The 26531-nt window shown below is 35.7% G+C and overlaps 1 protein-coding gene across 1 annotated transcript in view; it reads right to left on the minus strand.

The window, feature by feature from the left end:
- Nucleotides 1-26531, minus strand: part of EYS (eyes shut homolog) — a 765693-nt gene that overhangs the window by 482350 nt on the left and 256812 nt on the right. The window contains exons 16-20 of the mRNA XM_072926499.1: nucleotides 25572-25676; nucleotides 9331-9453; nucleotides 8043-8156; nucleotides 6776-6889; nucleotides 6212-6325 (exon numbers count right to left, since the gene is read on the minus strand). Of these exons, the coding sequence (XP_072782600.1) occupies nucleotides 6212-6325; nucleotides 6776-6889; nucleotides 8043-8156; nucleotides 9331-9453; nucleotides 25572-25676 (570 nt within the window). The remainder of the gene's footprint in view (nucleotides 1-6211; nucleotides 6326-6775; nucleotides 6890-8042; nucleotides 8157-9330; nucleotides 9454-25571; nucleotides 25677-26531) is intronic.

The raw sequence follows: 26531 nt of genomic DNA on the forward strand, positions 1-26531 counted from the left end.
TTAAGGAAAATGTCATGTCAGCTCTCACAGGACAATCACATATCCAATATACAGTCTCTAATTTAAACTAGAATTTTAATGCTTTCTTCATTCCTGAGCTTTCTTTGGGAAGAGCAGATTACTGGCCCAGTCCTTGTGTCACAGAAATGTTGTTAGTTAGTTTCACCTTTGCCTTAAATACAAACATAGAAAATGGGGAAAATTTGCAAGAGCTGTTCTTAGTTATCAATAATACCAAAGAAGAAAAAAGCAGCCTTTTAAGTCTTACTTTATCTTCTGTAAAAAATGAGCTGGTCTAGAAACTGTAGTGAGATCATTCACCTTTTGCACGTTAAGAATGCTGAAAAGCAGCTTGCCTGATACAGGGACAAACTCGCTCTGCTACATTCTCAGCAAGGACTGCTGTTTAATAGTTGTGAGTAACATCATTGATGTGGCTTAAAAATGGTGGCATTTCAAAGCTCTGAAAAGTAAAGTTTCATAAATTACTATGAACTTGACAGTTAAAAGAATATTTTAATATACCTCAGTGTTCTCACAAAACACTAAAACCTCCAATAAAAACAGCAGGGATATAAATATAGATAAAGCTATAACCTTTACGAATTGCAGTGGTTTTGAACATGTTTGAATTATTAATGGGACAACTCAGTATTTTCTGACAGAGTCATGGGAGCTTTCATTCTACCTTCCATTAAGTTGTTAGGACACCTAAATGAGATACAGCCACATCGTGTTTCTCACTCCTTCTGCTCTCTGCCCAAGGACTTAATATCAATTCTGTAATAACTGTGACTCTGTTATAGAAAGGCTTCAATTTTAGAATCAATATAATGATGGAAAAGTTAGCATATTAACTTCCCATCTAGGACATGCTAATAGAATAAAGCTCTTAATAATATTAAGAATACTAAAGTATTTTATTTGTCTAGCATCCAAATCAATTTGGTCTTCCTTCTCCCAATTGTTCCAATTGCTTGTCAGCAGAGAATGCAACAGCTTCTCTCTCCTCTGTTTCTGAAGAACTTCAGAATGTCCCCTGATACAAAATGTCCGATATACACAGCTATCACTGTTGTACCTCAGCTACCATATAAAACAGGTGGAAGTGAAGACATTTCTAAAATGCATATTTTTGGGTACTGATATATTAAAACCAAGCAGAGACAACTGTACCAGACATATTACAGTTAGGTCCTATATGTAAAGAACATCACACTGCAGTATATGCAAATGGCAGCATGGCCACTTTTAAGCCTTTCAGCTTTAAAGCATGAGGTGTGATAATGACTTGTACTATACAGGTTAGTGGCAGAACACTGCTGAAAGCCAACAGAAACAGAGAACTGGACTTTTATGAGTGGATTGTCATGTTTGATTAATTAGAACATGTTCACAAACTTGTACAGTACTTATGGCATGAATAACTATTAGATGTGCCAAAAGCATATTATGCAGACCTACACGCTATATTTTTTAATGTAAGTTTAACCTTAGTCACAGCACATGCTCAGAGGGGCTCAGTAACTTCTAGGATTTCTGTTTACACAGGAATCTCTTTCTCTAACCAGATTAATAGCATAATATGGTATAGATTTTCTTCTGTTAATTGAATCTTGAGCTTCTCCAAATCAAGGTCAAAATAATTATGATATAAAAGTACAGGAAATTTGAAGTTCATTATTTTGTACCATATTGGGACTACAGGTAAAACTCAATAATTTTGGAAAATGAAAAATAAATTTTCAACTCCATAAGGACAAGGAACTTGGCTGAAATAGGATGAAAATCTTTCAGCTATCATATTCAGTAATTAAAACCTTATTAGATGTTGACAAGGATGTTACTTCATATCTGAAATTCTGATAGGTTCATTCAGTTTTCTCTTGGATTACCCACAGGTGGACTGCTAACTCTCAAGCTGTTACTCTCAACATTTGGGAAGTCAAAGGTAGTAATTTCAGTGGCAAAAATTCTAATGAAATACCAGAATTTATAAAAAGACCATGATTTATACTACAGGGGAGGAAATCTACTCTTAGGAGAATTTTACCTCTCTACTGGTAGAGAGGAATGCATTAGTTTTGTTAGGGCTACACCAGCAGCATCAGAAGATATAATTCTCCCGTGCTCTTTATCCACGTTATGAAAATTGGATTTTCTACGAAAGAATTGGTGCCCACAGGAAAAGTAAATTTTCATTCACATATCAATTAAGTTTCAAAACTTGGACTAGAGACATTTGAAGAAAAATCTAGATATCACTGTCCAAGCATAATTTTTCTTAAAAGCCTTTGATGTCTTCCATTATTCTATGCAAGCCAATAGAATGAGTTAAAATATTTTTTCCAAGTAGATAAATATGGGCATTAAACAAATCAAACAAAGAAGCCCACTGCTCTTTCCAAGAAAAATACAAGAAACTATGAGTACACAGTAATTCCTTAATTAAATTTCTGATGACTTTTCATATTTATATACAACTATTATAAAAGTTTTTAAAATAGAAACCTACCAATTCAGGATATTATAAAATTTGCTGCACATAAAAATGAATAGCAGCTATCCTACTCTCAGAAGATTTGAAATGTGAAAAAAGCAAAAGCTTGCTTTTCCTTTTTAAAAATTATGAGCAAATGAAGGGGAAGAAAAAAGAAAAAACCAAAACTTTCTGGTTGTAATATTCCTTAGTCTCCTTGTCAAAATAAACTAATTAAAATAGTCAAGGAAATAAAATCAAAAGCAAGATAAATGTATGTAAGCCAGTTTCTATATATAGAATCAATTTCTACTTTAATCTGACAGGCTATCTTTTGTATGAATGCACCTGAATGTCCAAATCATGCTCTGAATTCCTTATTTACACATTCTATATAGTAGATGTCTGCTGTACATCTCTTGATCAACTGGTATATGTTCTTGATATATGTTCCTAATAATAGTGCATGCCCTTCAAGTCAGGTCTGTGATGGAACAATCCAATCATTGCAATATACTATGGAAATACATCTTCAGATTGCTTTCCAGGCAAATGACAGCATTCATAATACAGCACCTATTGTTTGCCACTGAGAATATCAGAAGCAAGAAAATCTGTGGAAATACTCAAAACCAAAACAGGTGTTCTTTTATCATTTTTGCCATTAACACTGTGCATGTACTTGCTTAAATAAGTAATTCTGTTAACTGTAATTAGTGCACACTAAGCTGTTCATTAAAATGACCTGAATGTATCTACACAATTAGAAAACATAGTTTAGCTAACCATTATGTTAGCTTACTGTGAATTTGTTGAAGGCTACATTTACAGCAGTTTAGCACTAAAAAAACAGATGGTGTGAGACAGAGGTAGTGTTTTCATATAAAACTAAATGTACTTTTATTTATACCCATATAAATCTAGACAAAATCAGTATAAAAATTTGATATTGGAAGGTGTTGAATAAAGTCATAAAGAGGTAAACAGCCTCAGACCTCCTGTACCAAAAATATTATCATACAATGGAATCATAGAATCCATTTAGCTTGGACCTAAATGACCTTCGAGGTAATTGAGTCCAACCTCTGACCAATTACCACCTGTACCAATTTACCAATTAAACCTGTGGTTTAATTAAACCACAGCACCAAGTGCCATGTCCAGTCTTTTCCTGAACACCTCCTGGGATAGCAATGCTGGCATTTCCCTGAACAGCCCATCCAATGCTTAATCATCCTTTCAGTGAAGAAATTCTTCTGGTATTAAACCTGAACCTTCCCTGGTTCACCTTGAGGCCACACCCTCTTGTCCTGTTGCTTCCTGCCTCGGAGAAGAGGGCAATCCCCAACTTGGTACAATCTCCTTTCAGGAAGTTATAGAGAGTGATAATGTCACCCCTGAGACTCCTCCTCTACAAGCTCAGCAACCCCAGCTCCCTTAGCCACTCCTGCTATGACTTACACTCCAGAAACTTCACCTGCTCTGTTGCTCTCATCTGCACATGCTCCAGCCACTCAATGTATTTCTTGCATTTGAATTGTGGCCTCACCGCTGCCAATGACAGTTCCTGCCCTGGTCCTGCTGGCCAGACTATTGCTGATACAGGCCAGGATGTCATTGGTCATGTTGGCCACCTGGGCACACACTGGGTCATGTTCAAACTCTGTCAGTTCCAGGTTATTTTCTGCTGGGCAGCTTTCCAGCCATTCTGCCCACGTACTGTAGGGCTGAATAGGGTTTTTGTGACTGAAGTGTAGGACCCTTCACTTTGTCTTATTGAACCTCACACCACTGACCTTGGCCCACTGAACTAGCCTGTCCTGATCCCTCTGCAGAGCCTTCCTAACTTCCAACAGATCAGCAATTCCACACAATTTGGTGTCATCTGCAAAATGATTGTGGGTGCCCTTGACAAAGATATTAAACAGGACTGGACCCAATATTTCGTCCTAGGGAACCTCACTAGTGACTGACCATCACACAGATGTGACTCCATATACCAGCCCTCCCTGAGCCGGGCCATCCAGCCAGTTCTTAACCCAGTGAAGAGCGCACCTGTCTAAACCATGGATTACCAGCTTCTCCGTGAGTATGCTCTTGAAGACAGTATCAAAGGCTTTGATGAAGTACAGGTAGACAGCATCCACAGCCCTCCCATCACCCACCAGGTGGGTGACCTGGTTATAAAAGATCAGGTTGGTCAAGCAGGACCTTTCTATCCTAAACCGACATGTCTCAGCCTGATCCCCTCGTTGTCCTGTATGCACCATGTGATCACATTCAAGATAATCTGTTCCACAACCTTGCCAGGTATCGAGGCCAGGCTGACAAGCCTGTAGCTCCCAGAACCTTCCTTCCAACCTATCCTGAGAATGGGCGTCACACTGGTCAACCTCCAATCATCTGAGACCTTCCTAGTTAGCCAGAACTGATGAAAAATGATGAAGAGTGTCTTGGTGATCTTTTCTGGCAGTTCCTCAGTACCCTCAGGTGGATCTCATCTTGCCTCATAGACTTGTGAGTGTCTCAGTGGCACAGCAGGTCATTAACTACTCCCTCCTGTAATGTTCTCAGAGGACCTCAGTTATATTTTATGAGTCTTGCCAGTAGGGCTTACCTTTTCCGTTGAACAGATGAGACACTGCTAGTCTCTTGAAGGATGACTACAGAAAGGTTGAATTTCTGAATTTTTAATTACTTTCTTAAATATATAAATGAATACCAAAATCTACTAGAAATCTGGTTCCTTTTGTAAGACATATTCAAGAGATTAGTATTTCTAACCATATACTGAAAATTATTTTACATCTTCCTGCACGGAGGCAATTCTGAAACTGCAGTAGTCATTTACTTCTTATTCTACTGGATTTTATTCAGTAGAACATAAATTAAAACTAACAAAAGTGACAAACAAAATTTTGACCATTAATTAAAATAATAGGAACAAACATGAGTGTTTGTTCATGAGATCATGAATAATGAATTTTATTCAACCATCTCCCCTAAAGGGGAAAAGTCCTGCTGTCTCACCATTCCAGGAAAATTGCCTTTTAATGATTGTTCTGGAATCCTAAGTAAGTGTCATTATATTGAACTGCTGGAGGAAAAATGTGTTTATATTTAATTTACAATCAATACGTGCTTTTAATTGAGACTATCACTTGAACTATATTTGCTCAAGAACATCACACAATTTGTTCATTTAAATTATTTTAGCAGTAAGTGTTTAAAATTTAACCCCAAAATTTATATGAAAAGTGTCACAATACCCTTTGCAATTTAAATAGATTTCTTTTAAAAGCATCAAGAGAAATAATCACACAGTTTCTGGATTCCAAGATAGCTATAAATTGTTTTCTAAAAATGATAAAATAATGTAAAGAATGCTAATAGAATTAGAGAGAAAACTGTGTAGAAAATCAATCAACCTTTGTCACGGCAGCTTAATGGGTATATACCTCCTATTACCTATGTAAGCAATTTTATTCTGTTAACAAAGTTATTCTGAAATATCAATTTTGTTTAATAAAGAAATGCCTAGCAGATGTATAAACAATGTTCCTTTTATCTTAGTTGCAGTTGAAGGCATATATATGGCTGTTTATTTTGAAAGCTTTGTTTGGGGAAGTCAAGGACTATTAATGCTGTAGGGAGACTGAAATGCATTTAGACAAGTGACAGAAATGCCTTCTAAATTATGTTTGCTTTACCCTCTCCTTTGGTGTTCATTACCTTTAAACGGAGCCACACATTGGCAGAAATAATTACCAGGTTGGTCAATGCAGGTGGCTCCATTCTTGCAGGGAATTGAAGCACACTCATCTATATCTGTTTCACATCTTGCACCTTGGAAAAAAATGAAAGATTTGAACACTTACTAAAAAGTCAAGTGCCAATTTCTAATTAATTTGGACAACAAAAATCTCAAACAACTTGTGAAGATAAGCTAACATACATCAGCCAAACAAAAAGCCACACTAGTAATCTTAGCATCCATTTTGTTCTTATAACCACAAATACATACCAACTCATTTCTGACTTGCTAAATGATAACTAGTGTTCCTCATGTGTGCAAGTTTTGAAGGCCTTTTTAAATGCAGAACAATTTATCTTGTGCTATGTACTTTACAGATGCAGTCAGTGTTCCAGTTTGTTGGAATGAAAATTAAACATTAGACCAGGTCAGGTAAAGAGAAGTGACAATAAAACACAAGCAAATTAGTCGGTAATGTATTAATGGATGCTTTGTGGACTACCGGGCTGTGAAAAACAAGGTTTGCTACAAAAACAACTCACCAGTAAAACCAGGCAGACAGACACATTTATAGCCACCAATAAGGTCTGCACATGATGCATTATGAAGACACAGAGATGACTGACATTCATTTATATTTGCTTCACAAGTTGTACCTATGAATATAGAATCAAGGAAAGGGGAAAGAAGTTATTCCATGGCACCTTCAGGTAAAGACTGACATTTATTTTAAGTGAATACAACTCACATATCAAGATCTATTTGACACTCTTTTTATATTCAGATCAGGGTGTTTATGACAGATGTTCGTCTTCTGAATGCTTAAGTAGTTAACTAATTTTTCAAAAATATTGAAAATACAGTCATCAAATAGTTTACTAAGCCTTAAACTGGAAAATTTTCTTATTATAAAAATAAAGAAGAACAGCAACTAAATTACATTAAGTATAATAGACTGCATTGCAGTGGTGTGAGAGGAAACATTTCTTATGGTCATGATAAGGCAAAAGATGTACTGCCAAAAAACTATGAAAAATAAATCTGTTATGGACAAGAAGAAAATTTATTCCAATCTAGACTACAGAAAACCCACATAACTACTCAAAGTATAAAAATACTTCTTTGATAATATTTTTCAGTAAACCAAATTCTTTATCATTTGAAGAATAATTGAAAAATTGCATCAATTGCATGATTTGGGAAGTTAGAAGCATTTAAAGATATAAAAATGCAAGCGATAATTTTTCTGAATAGATGAGTGGTAGAAATGTACTATTTTGAATTATGGATTGACTTGTATTTTAATGATTAAATATCCATGATGTTTAAAAAATGGTGCTTTAAAAAGAAAATTAATACACTTTAAATTCCTAATCTAAGCTGAAAGCATAGCTGCAGCTATTAATGCATCCACTTATCAAAGCAATTAAACTTTTAATATAAATTGTTCAAATATGACAAAACCAGAACCTTTACCACACAGTTGGATTTTTTTCTCAATTTGAGGATATTGAAGCTTCTAAATATTTTAGAAGATTGCAGAAAAAAGTATCTCCTTTTGCAGAATTCACTGAACCCCACAGATCCCTTTTCAATGTCCAAGACACCAGTTAGCAGAAAACACCCAGTTTCCTGCTGTCATGAAAACAAAATGGGCGATTTAGTCGAGATTTACTTTTCTAACTTACATGTTTATGACTTCAGATGACACCCATATATTAATACATGCATCTCATCTGATATATTAAAAAAATGGTGTAAAACTCTGAGTAGGTTTATAACATTATCGTTCTGTGGATTTTTTTATACCTTCAAATCCATCCTGACAGATGCAACTGAAGGCATTCAGGTGATCAACACAAGTAGCTCCATTGTGACAAGGATCACTAAGACACTCATTCACTTCAATCTCACAGTTATAACCTGGAAAAAAGTGGAGGATTCATTTCATTAGGAACACACTACTGGCAAATCATCAGTGCAGGCAGCAACAACAAAATAAAATAACTGAGCTTAGGTACAGGGAGCTTTTACCAACAAGCCATAAATTGTCTTTGGAAAATTCATTTCTTGCTGATGAATGGAAAAAAATAAGAATAAAAAGAAGAATGAAAAAAAAAAAAGAAAAAAATAATATAATGTTCAACAAAGATTTTATAGAGTCCTTTACAAATCTACTCAAAAACTTCCATATTTTTGTATATTGATGGCCTTGAGTTTAGCCTTGAGTTTTCCTAAAACATCACAATTGTTATATGGTTTCCAAGAAAAAAAATGAAAAGAATAAAATCTTTCTCTATTACATTATTTTTTCATCAATTTATTAATTTATAGGCTTGTTTTAAACATCAGACCAGCAAGTTAAGAGGCATGAAGTCTTCACAAGATCTCAGTTCCTCTGGTTGTCTGTGTCCTCCTTGACTATTGAGGGAGATTTTAATGTCATCTTATTCCTGCTTTTGGAGCCCTCTCAACATCCCTAGAGGTAAACAGGATAGATCTGGGTAGCACTACTGATCTGCCAGGGAATTCCTACTGCCCTTGATTATTTTGCCATCTAGTTGAGCAAAAATACCTGTATATGTATCCAGAAAGATTTTTTGTCTTTTACACTGTCATCTTAAAATACCATGTCAGTATGCTGTCATAGCCAAACTAATTTTAATCTAGTCAGTGTAATGACAACGGCCTGCAGGGTAGATGAAAACATGAGTAGTTAAACCTGCCCAGGATCTTGGATGTATGTTTGGCAGTTGAGACCCTTGTTACTGCAGCCTTATTATTACACAGAGCACAAAGGAGATAAATTAAGGCCAATATATATGGCTAGGAGTTCAAATCATATCAGTGTAAGACAGACACCATGTCTAAAATAGTATAAAGCGTAATTGGAGTGGAAATAGTCCCTTGTAGCCAGTATCTTTTACAGCTGAATACTTTTACTCAGCCAAGTACTTCTGTCTGCCAGGAAGCAGAAGTTGTTTCTGCCTGAATCAGAGGCACACTGCTAAATTATCTATTGCTACTTTTGGACAAACTTCTCTTCTCTGGTTTAGGACTGATGGAAACATGTTAAACAGCACTTCTATGAACTTACCTATAAAGCCAGGTGCACAGAAACAGAGATAGCCACCCACAATGTCTTTACAGATGCTGGAGGCCCCACATGGTTGTGATAGGCAGGCAGCAACATTTGCTTCACATAACTCACCAGTAAAACCTGTCAAAAATAGAGTATCAGAAGATTTAGGAAATTTATTACATTTAGTCTGAGAAAGCAGACAAGTGATAGACCAATGAAATGTGCACTTTTCTTATGTTTTAAAATCTTATTCAGGAAAGGGAAAATATTCCAATTTCCTTGAAAGTTTCAGTTTCTATTCAAAACAACTCTAAATAGAACAAAGTCATAATGATAAAGGAAATGATAAATCTGTACTTCAAATTATAATAAAAGCCCTTTAAAACACAATGAGCATCAAGGAAATAATAATTTTAATTGATGACAGAATTTTTATTTTTGAACATACGCAATACATAGTTGCAAGGAAATATTCTTTGTTTGACTGTTTTTTTTTCAAACCACATAAATATATTTAATTAAGTGATGTAGAGCAGTTGAAAAATCAATTCATGTGTGTGGAGCTATTATCCAAATGCTGAATATAAATGCAAAGTTTCAAATTTCAAACATTTTGTTTTGGTCATAAAAACTTAGTGAGCTAAAGCATAAGAAGTAAAGTTTTCTGGTCTCCTATTAGCTGAGCACTTAAAATTTTCTAAGTATTTTTAGTGCAACAGAGATCAAAATTGACTGGGTCAATTTATTATAATTTAACAAGTGCAGCATGAAAAGCCACTAAAGACTTAAACTAGATATTTGGTTCAGGGAGTTAAAGACAATGAATTCCAGTGTCTTACAAACTTAGATACCAAGTCTGGCTGAAGATCTGAATTTCACATTTAATTTAAAAATATATTTATAAAGCAATGCCATGCTTCAGTAACATAGGTATTGCCACAACACATTCCAGTGTGCCACTGAGATTCCTCATATCTGATATTGAGTTAGTCAAACTTTTAGACAGAGGAAGACTCTTTTGTCAAAGATGTTCAAATAAATCTGTATTCCTACAGTATGCTGTGATAGCTTTCAAAACTAAACAGCCTGGTTTAAATAGTGTTAATTAAGTGCAGTTGTGTATAATAAATAATTAAAAAATTTCAAAAGTTTGGTACTGCTTGGACGTAGTCTTTAAACTAGAGGAAATGGAAACTGTGTTCTTAAGGCATGAGTGAAGACTTCCTGATCTGGAAGATTTTTTTAGCTTTTGCACACCATGTTACATGCAGGAAGACAGCAGCTTCTGACCATCAGGGTAAATTGCTGGAACATGCTTCACTTTACAAATACTGGCTTGCTGAACAACCCTTTGAGGCATAAATACAAGGCAATGCATATTAAACCTGCCCTACACATGCAGTCATTTTCATTTCTAAATCAGTAGAGGCAGAAAGGTGACTTTAAGCTATGTTTCAATTCCATCCTAAACACCAGCTGTGCAGCATTCTTGTGCAGCTGAAGTTTTCCTCCTTGTTGATTGCCATTAAAAATTTAAGTCTCATTTTTGCCTTTGTAAATAGCTCTTAACATCTGCATAATGAAGTACCACAAAAACCTAATGTAAAATATTATGATAAAGAAATAAAAAGGAAACGTTGATCAATTATGGTAACAGCTATGCACAGATATATTTATACCTGTTGCACGTGTGTCTTTTATCAAAGTAGAGATAACGAATATAGAAAAGCCAACAGATTTTTTCTATGATGAAATAAAAAATATTATTCATAATAACATTATAGATTTGAAATAAAGGTCTTAACCAATGTATCCTGTTATTTATCTGTTTTGAATTAATTAATGAAGTATTACAGCATGGATTATTGGGCTTTGAATAATCTGATCTAATTAAAGAAGTCACTATACTAAGTTGAAGAACAAAGGGTAGTGGTTTCAGGGATCAATTTTAATATAAATATCTGGTTATGTATAAGGTAAGGTTTCTCATCAAAACAGATTCAGTTGCAGTACTTAACAATATACTATATTCTACAAAAAGAAATTAACACATTTTGATTTATTTTTCGTTACAGGTATCCAAAAGATACTTCATAGTTTAGATAAGGAAAATTTAGCAACAGAATATATATATTTTTTTTTTAATGCCACATTTACATTCTTGAGACATTTGTTTTGGTTAAACCCAAATGCGTCATGACAAAAGTGAGTTATACTAGTCAGGCTGTGACACTTAAATTCTCCAGGGAGATCACTGAATTGTGATCCATTCTGACAGAGTCCAGCTACACAGTGATTTATGGCAATTTCACTACATGGCTCCTTATATTTTGGATGGCAGGTACATCTGAAACTATTAACTGAAATCTCACGTTAAGGGTTATTGTCTGAGCCAGCAGGATTTGATGTGCATTCATTCACTCTTATTGAACAAATACTACTCCTGTTAAAATTACATCTGAGAAAAGCTTAGATAAAAAGAAGGAAAAGAAAGAAAAAGAGAGAAAGAAAGAAAGAGAGAGAGAAAGAAAGGAAGGAAGGAAAGGAAGAAAAAAGAAGGGAAGGGAAGGGAAGGGAAAGGAAGGGAAGGGAAGGGAAGGGAAGGGAAGGGAAGGGAAGGGAAGGGAAGGGAAGGGAAGGGAAGGGAAGGGAAGGGAAGGGAAGGGAAGGGAAGGGAAGGGAAGGGAAGGGAAGGGAAGGGAAGGGAAGGGAAGGGAAGGGAAGGGAAGGGAAGGGAAGGGAAGGGAAGGGAAGGGAAGGGAAGGGAAGGGAAGGGAAGGGAAGGGAAGGGAAGGGAAGGGAAGGGAAGGGAAGGGAAGGGAAGGGAAGGGAAGGGAAGGGAAGGGAAGGGAAGGGAAGGGAAGGGAAGGGAAGGGAAGGGAAGGGAAGGGAAGGGAAGGGAAGGGAAGGGAAGGGAAGGGAAGGGAAGGGAAGGGAAGGATGTCAGAATTTAATAAATTTCTGTAAAACCTGGACAATATTTTCATTGTTATTTGGATTCTTACATAATGGGTTGCCAATTTCTCCTTATTTGTACTGAATGCAATAATAATTATATTAAAAAAAAATTCATTCATTTGATATTTGGGATAGAGTGGTTGCAGTTGTTTTTGTCATTCAACACCTATCATAGTGAAATTCTGCTTGTGCTTGGTTCCTCTGGAATTTCAAATATAAAAATTGTACTTACTGAAAAAAAAATAAAAACCATAACATGTGTAAGAAATATGCAATTAATAACAGCAGTGTTGAACGAAATAAAGGGTAATAAAGAGGAAAAATCCTGACCTTGGCATGTGTATTGGGTTTGCTTATCCAGGTTTTGGTAGCAGTGGAGACTTACAGGGTTGGCTTCTCTGAGAAGTTGTCAGAAGCTTCCCCCATGTCTGACAGAGCCAAAGCCAGCTGCCCCCATGACAGACCCCCTGCTGGCCAAGGCCAATGCCATCAGCAAATGGCAGTAACCCTGTGATAATATTTAAGAAGCAAAAAAGTGATTGCACAGAGGAAATTGTGGCCAGGGTAAAACGGAGTAAGAACTAGAGGAACAGCTCTGCAGACTCCAAGGTCAGTGCAGAGGGAGGGGCAGGAGGTGCTCCAGGTGCCAGAGCTGAGATTCCCTTGCAGCCCTGGTGCAGCCCATGGTGAGGTAGCTGTGCCCCTGCAGCCCTTGGAGGGCCACGGGGGATCATGTTACCTAGGGACTGTCATAATTTTGTTTGATTTGGATGCTTATAAATAGTTAAACTTCAAATTTTCTCCACTATTTTTTCAAGAATTCAAGTTAGACTTGACAGTTCTATACTTCGCTTCTGCTCTTTTCTACCTTTCTGTAACTTGGCCTAACCACAAGACTACAGCTCTGAAATTGCTCTGAATCCTTTCCAATACCACCATTGAAACTGTAGCCAAACAAACAGATTTTACAGTATGCATTTTCATTTCAGCACTCTAGGTTCTTCTGTGACTGATAAAATCACGAAGAAGATTATTCCAGGAGTTATAGAAAAACACCTGAAAAACAACACAGTATTGGTCACGGTTTCATGAGGGGGAAGTCCTGCTTAACAGACACAATTTTCTTTTAGGACAAGGTAACCCACTGTTCATCAAGGGAGGCTAAATGTATTATTTCTGGATTTCTGCAAAGATTTTGGTACTGTTTCTCACAGAATCCTTCTGGACAAAAGGCCCAGCACACAGCTGGATAAACATATCATGTGGTGGGTGAACAACTGGCTCAGGGGTTGGCTGCAAAAGGTTTTAGGGAATGGGAGGAGATCAGACTGGTGACCTGTCACTGGCGGGGCTCCACAGGGATCCATCCTCGGCCCTGTGCTCTTCAACGTCTTCATAAATTACTTGGACACAGGTCTTAAAGGAATACTAAGTTTGCCAATAATACTAAACTGGGAGGAACTGCTGACTCCCTCAACGGCAGAGAGTCCCTGCAGTGAGACAGACAAATTAGAGTACTGGGCAATGACCACATGGAGTTCAGCCAGGGAAAGTGGTGGATTCTGCACCTGGGTCAGAGCAACCGTGGATGAATGCACAGGCTGGGGAATGAGATACTGGAAAGCAGAAATGTGGAAAGGGTCTTGGTTGACAGAAGGTTGAACATGAGCCAGCAGTGCCCTGGCATTCAGGAGGGTCAAGCCTGTCCTGGGGGACATCAGGCCCAGCATGGCCAGCCAGGCAAGGGAGTGGATTGTCCCACTCTGCTCTGCACTGGGGCGGCCTAACCTCATGTTCCATGTGCAGTTTTGGGTGACACAATATAAGAAATATATTAAAGAGTGTCCAAAGGATGGCAACAAAGATGGTGAAGGGAAGCCATATGAGGAGTGGCTGAGGTCACATGGTTTGTTCAGACTATTGCTTTTTAAAAGGTTCTTCGTCTATTTATGAATATAGTGCAAAAGAGCAGAACAGTGCTGATCAAAGTTATTTCAAAAGGAGTAAGTCTGACTTTCTGTAACCTTTTTTCTGTTCTTTCTCCCCTGTCTAAAATTTCTTTCTCCCAGCGAGGGCTAGTGAGTGCACCACATCTCTTATCTACTTTACTTCAATGGCCATTGCTACTGCTTTTGGACAAGCTGGACCTTAAGCCATGCAATTTAATGAGAAGTAGGAGAACTATTGCTCTGTAGTGTTCTTCTTTTAAAAAAAAGCCCTTTAGCCTAAGCAAAGGACCACAATGGCTAGATACATCTTCCAATACTGTAAGAATATTATTGTCAGTTCTACTAAAAGATGGATTAGAATTAGAGAAAAAAGATTAAGAAAAAACAGAAAACAGAGATGTATAGAGATGTTCTCTATACATCTTACAGCAATACACAAGAAGACTTACAGCTATTACAACAGAAGTTTGATTACTGTACTACAGCAGGTAGCTTCAGAATCTCTCTTATTTACACTAAGAAAACATAGAATAAGTTTTTATTCTGACTCTCTTGCTGGCTTGAAATGTGTCAGGCTATCTTATAATTTTGTGCTATGATACATTAAACCAGAACCTAATATGTTTTAACCTGCAGAATAAAATCAGTGCAATAGTAGAAAATAAACTTCATGAAATAATATCTATTATCCATATTAATTTTCCCATGAGGACTGTGAAGTTGTCAGTGTTTGCTCCTTCTTTTGCAGTGATGTCAAGATCTGCTGAGAAGGTGATATGTGTTGTATAACATAATTTGATTGCTATTAGGAATAGGTAATTTATGACCCTTTCCTATAAAACAGCTTCCTGTAATTGATATGCAAATCCTGTAGCATTTACAATTCCCATATGAATAATGAAAAATGAGACTAAGAAATTGCTTAATTGAAATAGTTTATGCCAGCTAAAATTGAGGTAAAGGCATTGCAGCTAGCAGATCAGAAGAAAAAACAAACAAACAAACAAAAGCAATAACAAAATATAAACAATAGAAATCATTAATATGAATTACCTAACTTCTGAATTACACAGGTTTTCAGTTTAACATCTCTGAAAAAAAGATCAGTGAAATACAAAGCTCCCAGTAAAATCAGCAGAAGCAGTGGGCAATGTTGCTATTCTTCCTCAGTTGCATCTCAGAGGTACTTCATGTTTTCATATTTCATGTGTCAAGAATAAGGAGATAAAAGGATCAACTGCCCCCCATTGTGTAATACAATAGTGGATTAAATAAAGAGCTCTTCAATTCAATAATCTTATTTTAGAGATTAATTAATTTGTTACAGAAAATAAGTTCAATGTCTTTATTAAAAAGAGATTGGTTTCAAGTGTCACATAAAGTCAGGTATGCATTTCCTCAGGACTGTAAAAGATTTTTAAGTAGAATTTAGGAAGACAAATTTGAAAATAGAAACAAACACACATTGGCTTGCTGTTCATGCCATTCATGGAATTAAGATTGGCAGGCAGTAGCAAGCAAAATTTTGGGGTTGAACTATTTAGAATTTGCTGATAAGCAATCTGTTGGACAGAGACAAAGCACATAGATATCCCCTGTCATTTATCATATATTTTCTAGTCTGTCTTTCGTAAATTTTAACAATACTATGAAATCCAAATATGATCCTTCATTTTTCATCTGATTAGAGCACCATATGGTATTAGAAAACTGGGGGGAAAAAAGGGATTGATTTTAGTAACAGGTAAGTAAAAGAAAAAAACGGTGATTAAACCACATAAAGCAACAGCAGCAAACTTTGCTGAAGGTCTGGTAATACAATTCTCTTACTTATTGAGAATTTTATGCAATATTTTTACTCCTTATTAATACAAATAGAGACATAGATTATGAAAACTGAACAAATACTAATTTTTTTTCAGTACATTGTAGACCAGAAAATTAATTGGAAAATGAGTTGTCAAAGAAGGAAGTTATTTTAAGAAGGGTACAACAGCATAAAGACAGACCAAAAACATAGATGAAGAGTTAAATGAGTGGAAATTTCAAAGAAAAATAATAAATCATATCCAAAATAAAGACTGTTAATATTTCTTTAGAAATGGCAGTCGAATAAAGAATGTTTCAGTTTTGGCTCTAAAAATACACTTCTGTATTACTTTTTTTAAAATCAGATATGGCCAAACAACATAGCAGATCATAATTTAAAAACCTTTATATCCTGTATCAGAAATTTGAATGCATTTGGATATGTGGTAGACAAGTAACCTATTAATTATCTACTTTTCAGAATTAGAAGTCTTGGAATAAACAATTTTTAAACATATAAATCAAACAGAAAAATTACATTTAGTAGGCATTGTATACTAACATAAGGAAAAGACAATAATTTGATTATCACTTTAAATTCTCCACAAAATGTATGATTTTAAGCCTATTGACCAAACTTTTAGCAGTTTTCTGGAATATGATGTCTGAAAACAAATATTATTTGCATTACTAATGTCAGGAATGGAAAAAGACAGAGAGGATTGCATCACTGTAAATCTTATTAATTTCTTATTAAATGTGAAGTGAATGGGCTAATTTTATAACCAAGAGGCACTTAACCATGGGAACATATTCCAATAATGTATCAGAAAAAAAGAAAAATATAGAGATACCAAACATAAGAAGCAGCACATTAAAAATTAGTCGCAATTGGTAAATCAAATCCTTTATAAAAGAATATAACTTTGGTGAATTGTGAAATACAGCTATGATGGATTTAACAGGTCTTTAAAATAGCTGATTAGTATCATAATCGCTCATTTCCATCCTGTTACTGCCATTACAGTACTTTTAGAAATGAATAGACTGAAGCTAAAGGTTGTCATAGAGATATTTCCTTACCTAGGGGATTTGTAGAGATATTTCCTTACCTGGGGGATTTGTAATGGTTTATTACAGTGTTCCTCAAGACATCATTCTTTTGTGTCTGCTTTTGGTAGCAGTAACTCAATGTCTTATTAGACACTTTTAAATAAATAGTGTTGTGTTTATTAGAAAAATGTCACATTTTTAAGTCACCTGCTAGGGTTGGTGGATTGAATTGACATTACAAAAGAGCTATTAATCAATATTCTTCCCTGCATTTTTAGCCCCATAAATGACAGCACATTTTTTGAAAAAATGAGAGAAAGTTGACAATTTTTTCTTGTTCCTATTTATTTTACTACTGGCATGAAGCACTATACTGAATAATAGGAAAACAGGTAGAAAATTAGAATTATATAAAAAAAGAAACTTTCTTTATGAAGCTATTACACCTAACAAGGTATCTTTTTACAATATCAAGAAATTTTCCATGTGGTCCCTTCACCATGTTTGCTTTCTCTTTCTTCATCACAGGCTGCCTTAACAGCAAAGTCTTATAAGAGACTTTTTAATGTTTTTAAGTTTTTCAGAGTATGTTGCTCTTCTCATTTGTCCTTCCCTCCTTCCTATTTTCACATGATACTTTTGGATTCCATCTTTTCCTTCTCCTACACTTGAGTGCAAGTATATATACATAGTATGTGTTGATGTATAATGAATGGTTTTCAGTGTAAATTTTCTTCATCATTCTTCATTTAATTATTTTAATTTTAAAACTGTAATTAAAAGGTGTATCTGTTTCAAGATTTTTTTTAAATCATTGTATCTTGTTTCACATCTTCTTAATTTACCAACCTTTTATATATTTCAGTCTTTCAGTGCAAAAGCTCACTGAATGCTTATTTCTATAAGAATAATATAATGAAATATCACTGAAGTAGAAATTGCAGAGCTTTATTTTCTCTTAATACCTTTGTGTTCAATTTCTAACAGATAATAAAAATTAAGTTTAAAATTTTAAATCTTACTGTGCTTCTGGGAACATTTTGAACAAATAGAAGGTACAGATGCCAGTGTATTACAGAATGCACAGTTTGGTATTACATCATAGTACACACTTTGAATGCACAATGTCTGAGCAATTACATATCCACTAGAGGAATGAGCTATTGTGCACTTTTCCAGTACCATTTTTATTTGCACAAATCTCAAAGACATTTGTCTGCATCAAACGTGTATATTAAGGTTAGCATTGCAACTTCAAACATGCATGGCAACTTAATACAAGAGTATGATAATTTCAAGTGAGGAAACTTAAGACTGCACTGTTCTCTTGCTTTTCTAGTGAAAATCATGGAAGTAGAAACAAGTATACATATCTTGAAATTTGATTTACATAGAGACTTGGAAAGGAAAAAGTAAGAAAACTGGTGAATCACAATAAGGACAAATTAGTGGCTTCCAAAAAAAAAAAAAAAAAAACCACAAACCCAAAAAACCCCCAACCCACTAAGTAATGCAAAGGCACTCTTCACCTCCCTGCAATGGCCATATGGTCTCTAGCAACAGCTACTTTAGAAAACCCTTTCTGGTATTTTATGGCTGACTATATCATTGCATATGGAATAGAATACCTATTTATTCCATCGGGGTCATCCAGCCTAATCAGTGTCAGAGTGAAATGAGAAATTGAAATGCACATGATGCTGTGCAAGCACTGCTCAGCAAAAGCCAAAACATTCTTGAGTTAGCAACACAGCTTTGGTCACAAATCTAAAACACAATGCAACAACTTCTATGAAGTGGTTAATTCTGCCTCAACCACACCATGTACGTAGATCCAATCCATTCTTAGTTTGGGGCAATACCCATTAAACATTCATTTTCTTGTGTATTATCCAGTCTTTCTCTTCTGATAATGAGAAGATCAGGGGCTTTTTTTCCATAGTGAAAAAGCAAAGAATGGCCTGCTTTCTGCTTCCTAATGTTGAAAATACTGTAGAATACTTCTGAATGTTTTTTCTTTATAAAAGGGAACTCCCAACTTGTGCCAAATTTAGAATTACTGTTTTTTTCAGCTAGGTAATTTATTAATTAATTGTTACACATAATGTAAAAATCATTTAAAGTTTAACTAATATTATAAAGGGCTCCATGAAAAAAATGAAGTAAACAATCAGACCTTTAGTGGTAACAAATGACTAGACATGCCCAGGAATATCTCTATTAGAAAAATATCTTAATACACTAAGATTCTCAAGGCCATAGAAGAATTACTGGGCTGACTAAAAATATATTTAACATTTCACAGGTATCAGATAAAAAAAATACTAGTGTATAGATGAGCTGTAAGTGTAATGAAAATCTCTTGGGAAGGTCCCCTAATAATGTTCCCTGTGACACACCGTCTCCAGACATTGCTTTTGCAAAGGACAGTAAAAATGGCAGGTCCTGGAGACCCATTCGTATAACCTCTGCTCCCCCAACATCTCTCACTTTAGGTGCCCTCACCCTTCATCCTGGATTAAGAGCCAACACAAATGTAATGGATGTGACTGCCTATAGAAGAGAAGTCTCAGTATTAGGACTTTGAAAAAGAAACATCATGCTAATATATTGGCCTCTGTTTCCCTAAAATATTGAGTCCATTAACTACTGCTACAAGCAATTCTGTACTATTTGCTATATGAATGCCCAAAGTAACTTCTGTGTCAGTCTGCTGAACAGCCTTTCTACAGCTGATTAAATTGACTTGTTTAGAAAGAATTTTATACCAGTGCAAGTTAGGCTGTTAGGTAGAAGAAAAACATTATTTACAAATTGCATTAAGTGAATTGTGACTTGGAGCAAGAAACAGAGAATTGGAATTTTAAGCTACGCATCAGGTAGTCTTTTTGGCAAGCAGAGCAATAGCTTAATGTGAAAAAATGCAGCACTTTCTGATCAAGCAACTTTGAAATCAAAGCAAAAAATATCATTACAAATTCTATGTTAAGGATCATTGTGCAGCAGCAGTGTGAAGAATTGAGTGATTTTTGTAAACTTTTTTCATCTGTAGTCTTGATGATTCACTTTGTTTTTTGAGTCACAGCATGCAATAGTTTTCCTAAAGTCTCTTCCTGGAGAAAAAACTTTAATGTATAAGCATCTACTTCATAACAAGGGTTGCCAGAAAGGTTTGAAAGAAAGTACAGTCTTATTTCATGGTACACTAAACTTTAATAACAGCAACAACTTCCAAAAAGGAAGAATTTGATTTACAATTTCTCTGTGTGCATGTTTACTCTTAATCAGAAGTACTGCTCCTTTGATTCAGTGTACTAAGTTGAATAAAAATTGATTTTAGGTTGAATCCATCAGCTGATAGGATTTTCTACTTCAAAATCAGTCTCCTTTAGCAATCATGCTAATCATTCAGTAATCCTGTTAAAAAAATTATTCAGTTAAGTATAGCAGGGATAATACATCACTGAGGCACAAACAGGGATGGGAACGAAATTGTGTAGTAGATGTAATGTTTTCTAAAACAGAAAAATTGTGCATCCAGACTACAACTGTCTGAAAGCAGAGAGACTGTTCAGGGAGAGATTATTAGTTTAGCAACTTCTAGCTGTCTGTTCCCTTTGAAACCTCCAAACATTCTAGTGTTTTAAAAGTCAAAGGATTCTTTAGTATTGACTTACAGATATTTTGGTTGTGAATTTGTCTAATCCTCTACCAAAACTTCCAAATAAATTCTCTAGTTATATCCCATTCTGTGGTAACAACTAGAGAAATGCAATGTCAACTGTTAAAAGTTTTTTTTTATGTTTCTAGGCTTCCCTCATGCTTGTCTTCTAAAAACTTAAAAGGTCTTCACTTTTCCATAAGGAACTTGCTATAATCCATTGAGCAAATTTGATGCTTTTCTGAATATATTGTAAAAATGCATCATCTTGTAAATTAATTTTTTTTAAATATCACATAAATATTGCCCATAGATACCTTATAAATTTTGGAAAGAGGTTCTTCACTTCTTTCTCAAATTGTGCTTCTCTAATTGACCATTTTAAGGCATGGTTTCCAGATGACAGACTACTGTTGTCATAAAATATAGCCCTTGTTTTCGTTTCCCCCCTTTTTAAAATTCAATATACATAGGAACCATTTTCTAGTGGAATAAAAAAATTAATATTAATGAAAAAAGTGATAGTTGATAAATTATTGAATACTCATAAAAAAGTCTGGGTTTGGAAAAACATTGCATATAAACAAATACTTCTATTTTTTTCAGCCACAAACTTGATAAAATGTAACACTATAATTATGAATATGCAGATTTTTTTTTTTTTTTTTGATCTGGTCATAAGGTTTACAGCCTTAAAGACTTTGTATAGGTACAGTTAGTTCAATTCAAATTCACCTTAAAGTATTACATTTATAAAGTAAATCTGGGCAAAGATTCCTTATTTAGTAATAGAATCACAGGCAAACTTGAGTTGGAAATGATGTCTTGAGGCCAGCTAGTCTAATACTCACTCACTCATAGTCCCAGCTAGATCAGGTAGCTAAGTGAACTGTCCTTTCAGTAAGAAACTGTGATTCCATAATGGGGATACCACAAGTTTTCCAGAAAATATGTTCCAGTAGTTAACCACTTGCATAGTGCTGTTGCTTTTGTTTTGTTTTTCTCACCTTAATGTTGCATTTTCCTACATTCTGATTCATATCCATTACCTCTTGCCCTGAGAGAATTTTGACCTGTAAGAAAAACCTCATTCTGTCTTCTCTGTATCCTTCCAGGAGGTAGCAGTACACTCCAATAAATTCTCAAAGCCTTCTCTTCAGAGTGAACAGGATGAACATTACTTCAGTGTCTCTGTATATCATGTTCTCTATTTTCATGGCCCTTTGCTAGGCTTGCCTCTGTAAGGCAATGTCCTTCTTTTAGCAGAGAATGCAAAACTTAGATACAGTAATTCAGATGCAGTTGCACAAGTCTGTAGCAGAGCATCTCACCCCCCACAAGGATTCATCTGTTGTTAACCAGTCAGGTAACTCAAGCAGGACAAACTGTCTTGTAGTGAGTAATTTTGGTGCCATGGGGTTGACGCTGGTCTGGCATCGCCCAGCTGCCAATGTATATCTTAATGTTTAAGTGAGAGCTGGGATAATAAGGCAGATTTTTGACTGACCTTTTGATACCTCCTTTTATGACTATAAAAGCAATACCAAACTTTCACAAAGCAGAAACCTGTACATTTTCCTGGAACTGGATGGAGTTACTCCCGTGATGCTTCATCATTACTCCCCAGGGATTAACTGAAGGAATTTGTGCACATTATTGTCATTTCAGTGGTAAATCACATTCGACTCCTAATCAACACTATTTCTATCTCTAGCTTTAATGTCAGTCCCTTGATATAGTGCACTGGTTTATGTTATGCTGTATCTACTAGTAGTTCTTTAGTTTTATACTGAGTAGTAAATAATCCTTATTGAAGTCTTTCATCTGATGTCTCTGTAGCCCCTCAGATCCTAAAATCTGGCTACACAAACTCAGAATATTTGAAGTCCTCTATTAAGTCTAGGATTTGTGAATGTGAGGCTCCTCCCTTCTCTCAACAGAGGGCCTCAACCACTTGGACTCCCTCGTGGAAGAGCCTGTACCAGACTCACTGAAATTGCACCTGTCCCTGCCCTTTCTTTAATCCTGACTCATAAGCTCTTAGTTGACTCCTCATCCATCACCAGGCAAAGCTCCATGCATTCCAGCTGGACACTGGCATAGAGTGCAAATACTGCCTCCTCATCTGCCTTGTCTGCCCTTCCTAAAAAGCCTTTATCCTTCCATTGCAACACTTCAGTTATAGGAGTCATTCTGCTGTGTCCCTGTGATGCCAATAATATCATAGCCATGCAGGCATGCACCTATCTCCCAACTCCTCCTGTATATTCCCCATGCTGCATGCATTTGCAGAGAGCCATTTAAATTGAGTTCCCAAAAAAAGCACATTTATTAGCTGAAATTCCTTTGTGCTGTCTTTCAGGTGCTATACTGCCTTTCTGCAGTCCTAAATACTGTCTAAGCCATTGATTTTCATCATGCATTTTGCAGATGCGTAAATTCCTCATGAAGACTGTATCTAACAAGTGTTCAAAATGGTAATAGAAAACGTTTATAGTCTGAGATTTCCTATGTGTACTTCTTACAGCATTTCAGTATTCATTTCATGCATATGATCTCACTTTTTAAGTATAACAGGAAGATGTTTTCATACTTATTGTTTTGTTTGTGATTTCACAAAGCAAACTACACTGACAAAATGAAATGTGACATTTGGTTTATGCACAATGGAAGGAATGATGAAATATAGTCACATTCTTTGCAACTGAAAAAGTAAAACTAACTTATTACAGCACCATAAAAGAATTCAGCCTTTAAAAATTAAGCAAAATAAATGATAATAATAATAGCAGTAATAATAAACCTTCAATTTTCTGCATCTTGAAAGTCTATTGTAAGACTCATGTCTTAAAAGATAGTATGAGTATGTATATGTATGCACATGTATAATAATACACAGATATACATACTTCTATATATAGTAAATATTTATACATTTATTCAAATAATATTCATGCCCTTATACTATTACTTAGTGGCAGTGATGGCTGTGAGTTCCTGTATTCCACACATCAATAACTTTCAAAGTATTTGTACATTAGGCTTGAAATAGCTTGTATACATTTTAAAAACCCATATAGTTCATATAGGGACATAAAAATTCTAAACCACTTATTTTGCCTATCCACTTTAAGTAAATACTTCAGTCTAAATACAAGCTTGATCATTTTATCCTTACATTGTTACCTTGACATTGTAGAACAAGGTTTAATGCAATGTAACTGACTTAAGAATATTTAAAAATTGCAAGTGAAAGAGTACTATTGCTTCATGTTTTGCTCACTACTTTCCAATTGGCTGAAAACCAGTCAGCCCACAAAAAAGAAAGCAGGGGATAAAAAAATTAGTCATGTTAACAAGTGTCATGTATTAAATTAGCTGGTTATATTAAAAGAGACTATATTTCAATGTGTAAATTCTTGCCCGTTGCACCAATCCACACTGAAAAGCCACACTGTAGCATATAGGTTCATATCTCAGTAAGATACTGTTTATTTGTTGGACTCAACAAATAAGAGGAGTTTTCCAATCTAGCTGATTCTGTGATTCTCTGAGCAAAATTATGTATGCCACATAAAGATAGAAAAGTTGATTTACTCCTTTGGACAAATTCAGATATTGCTGGCATCTCTCATCACTGCAAGCAACTGAACTGGGTTTGCATGGCAATGTTTCAGTGTGGGGCAGATACAGGGGTGGCTTCTCTGAGGAGCTGCCAGAAACTTCCCCCTGGTCTGATGGTGTCAGTGCCAGCTAGCTCCAGGATGATCCACTGCTGGCCAAGGCTGAGCCCATCAGTGACAGTGATAGAACATCTGAGATAACAACTAAGATGAGGGGGAAAAAAATGAACTGGGCAAATCCAGACAGAAAAAAAGTGTGAGGATAGCAAGAGAAACAGCTCTGTAGACACCAAAATCAGTACAGGAGAGGATGGAGGTGCTGTAGGCACGAGAGCAAGATTCCCCTGCAGCCTGTGGTGAGGCAGCTGCGTCCCTGCAGCCCATGGAGGTCCATGGTGGATTAGAGATCCACCTGCAGCCCATGGATGTCCTTGTGACAAACAGGTGGATGTCCAAAGGAAGCTGTCAGCTTTCCTGTGGGAAGCCTGAACTCGAACAAGCTTCTGGCAGCACCTGTGGCCCCATGGAGAGAGAAGCCCACACTGGAGCAGATTTCCCGGCAGGAGCTGTGACCCTGTGGGGGATCCACACTGGAGTAGGCAGTTCCTGAAGGACTGCACTCAGTGGAAGGGAACCATGCAGGAGCAGTTTGTAAAGAACCACAGGCTATGGAAAGGAACTCATATTAGAGAAGTTCTTGGAGGACTCTCTCCCTTGGGAGGCAGCTCACACTGGAGCAAGGGAAGAGCATGAGGAATCCTCCCTCTGAAGAAGAAGGAACAACAGAAATTATGTGTGATGAATTGACTGCACCCAGCTCCCAGCCAGGGTCAACCCATCTCAGCAACCCTTATGACAACTACTGTATAGCTTGTCGACATTTTCTTTCAGAAATTTAAAAATTACTTTTGCTAATAGAAAAGATAGAAACAAAATCATGCTAGTGGCAGAGTTGATTGATTTTTAAGACTCTCTATTCATAAGTTTGGAAGGCAAGACTTCCAGAATACAAGTATATTCTGTAAGCAAATTCTGCTTTCACCACCTGCATAACAATTTTAGCATGTGCTTAAGGAATACTCATTCATCCTTCTCGCTTTTCAAGCAAAAAAAATTACTACTTAGTTGTGGGCTTATTAAAAAACTGTTTCTTTTTTGAATACCACAGAACATTTCTCAACTAAATAACATGTGACTTCTTACCTGGCAAACAGCTACAGTAAAATTCACCAATCAAATCATGGCAATGGCCTCCATTTTTACAGGGCTTGGAGGAACATTCATCAATATCCGTGGAACAGTTTTTGTCTGACAGAAAAGAAAATTAAACATTAAAACTATAAATCATGCTGGAAAGTAGAAAAGCAGCTTCACAGTGCAAGTGACAACTGCATAGTTTAATTTTTCCAGGTTGGAAACACTATTTTATTTCTGCTTGACAATTTAAAACTAGAGATATTCACAGATATAGCTGAATGTCAAGAAATAAAATATTTTAAAGGAATAAATTTGAACAGCATTTGCAAAATGGTCCTTTGTATATTCTAGCATCACAACTCATTACCATAATTACTAAAGCTATATGCTACTTTGAAAAAAACTGTTTTAGAGATTTAATAACCTTAGTAACAATATCAAGAAAAAATATTTCTCAAGGTTGCATTCATATTCCCAGATAAATGAAGCCATTTCTCAGATCCAAATAGAAACTCACAAGTTCACTCAGCTGTTTCTTCATTTTTCTGCTTTTAAAAAGATTTAATTGAGCTGTAATTCAAATTTATTCAAATCTGAAACAATAACAATATAGGCGAATATACAGAAGATACATAGAGGGGAAAATTTAGAAGACAGTGGAATAGGTGGCTTATGAAAACAGTTAACTCTTTGGACATATCAAATAAAATCCTATCTCCTGTTTCTCTGTTGTGCACTACATTAATTTAGGGCAATCTCTACCTAGGCTATTATAAATAATATTGGGATCTTTCTGAACAAAAATTGATAAAAAATAGATGGGAAAAAATAGATGGGACAAATGTTTGCACCAGGATCTCACATGAATACCAGAAGTTAAGCCAATGATAGAGAAGGAAAGCTGTAATTATCACTGATGTGAACAAGCAGAACTTTTGTTGGCATTCTGTGTAGAAATTATGGAAG

Source organism: Taeniopygia guttata, chromosome 3, assembly GCF_048771995.1.
Source record: "Taeniopygia guttata chromosome 3, bTaeGut7.mat, whole genome shotgun sequence".
Classification (NCBI taxonomy): Eukaryota; Metazoa; Chordata; class Aves; order Passeriformes; family Estrildidae; genus Taeniopygia; species Taeniopygia guttata.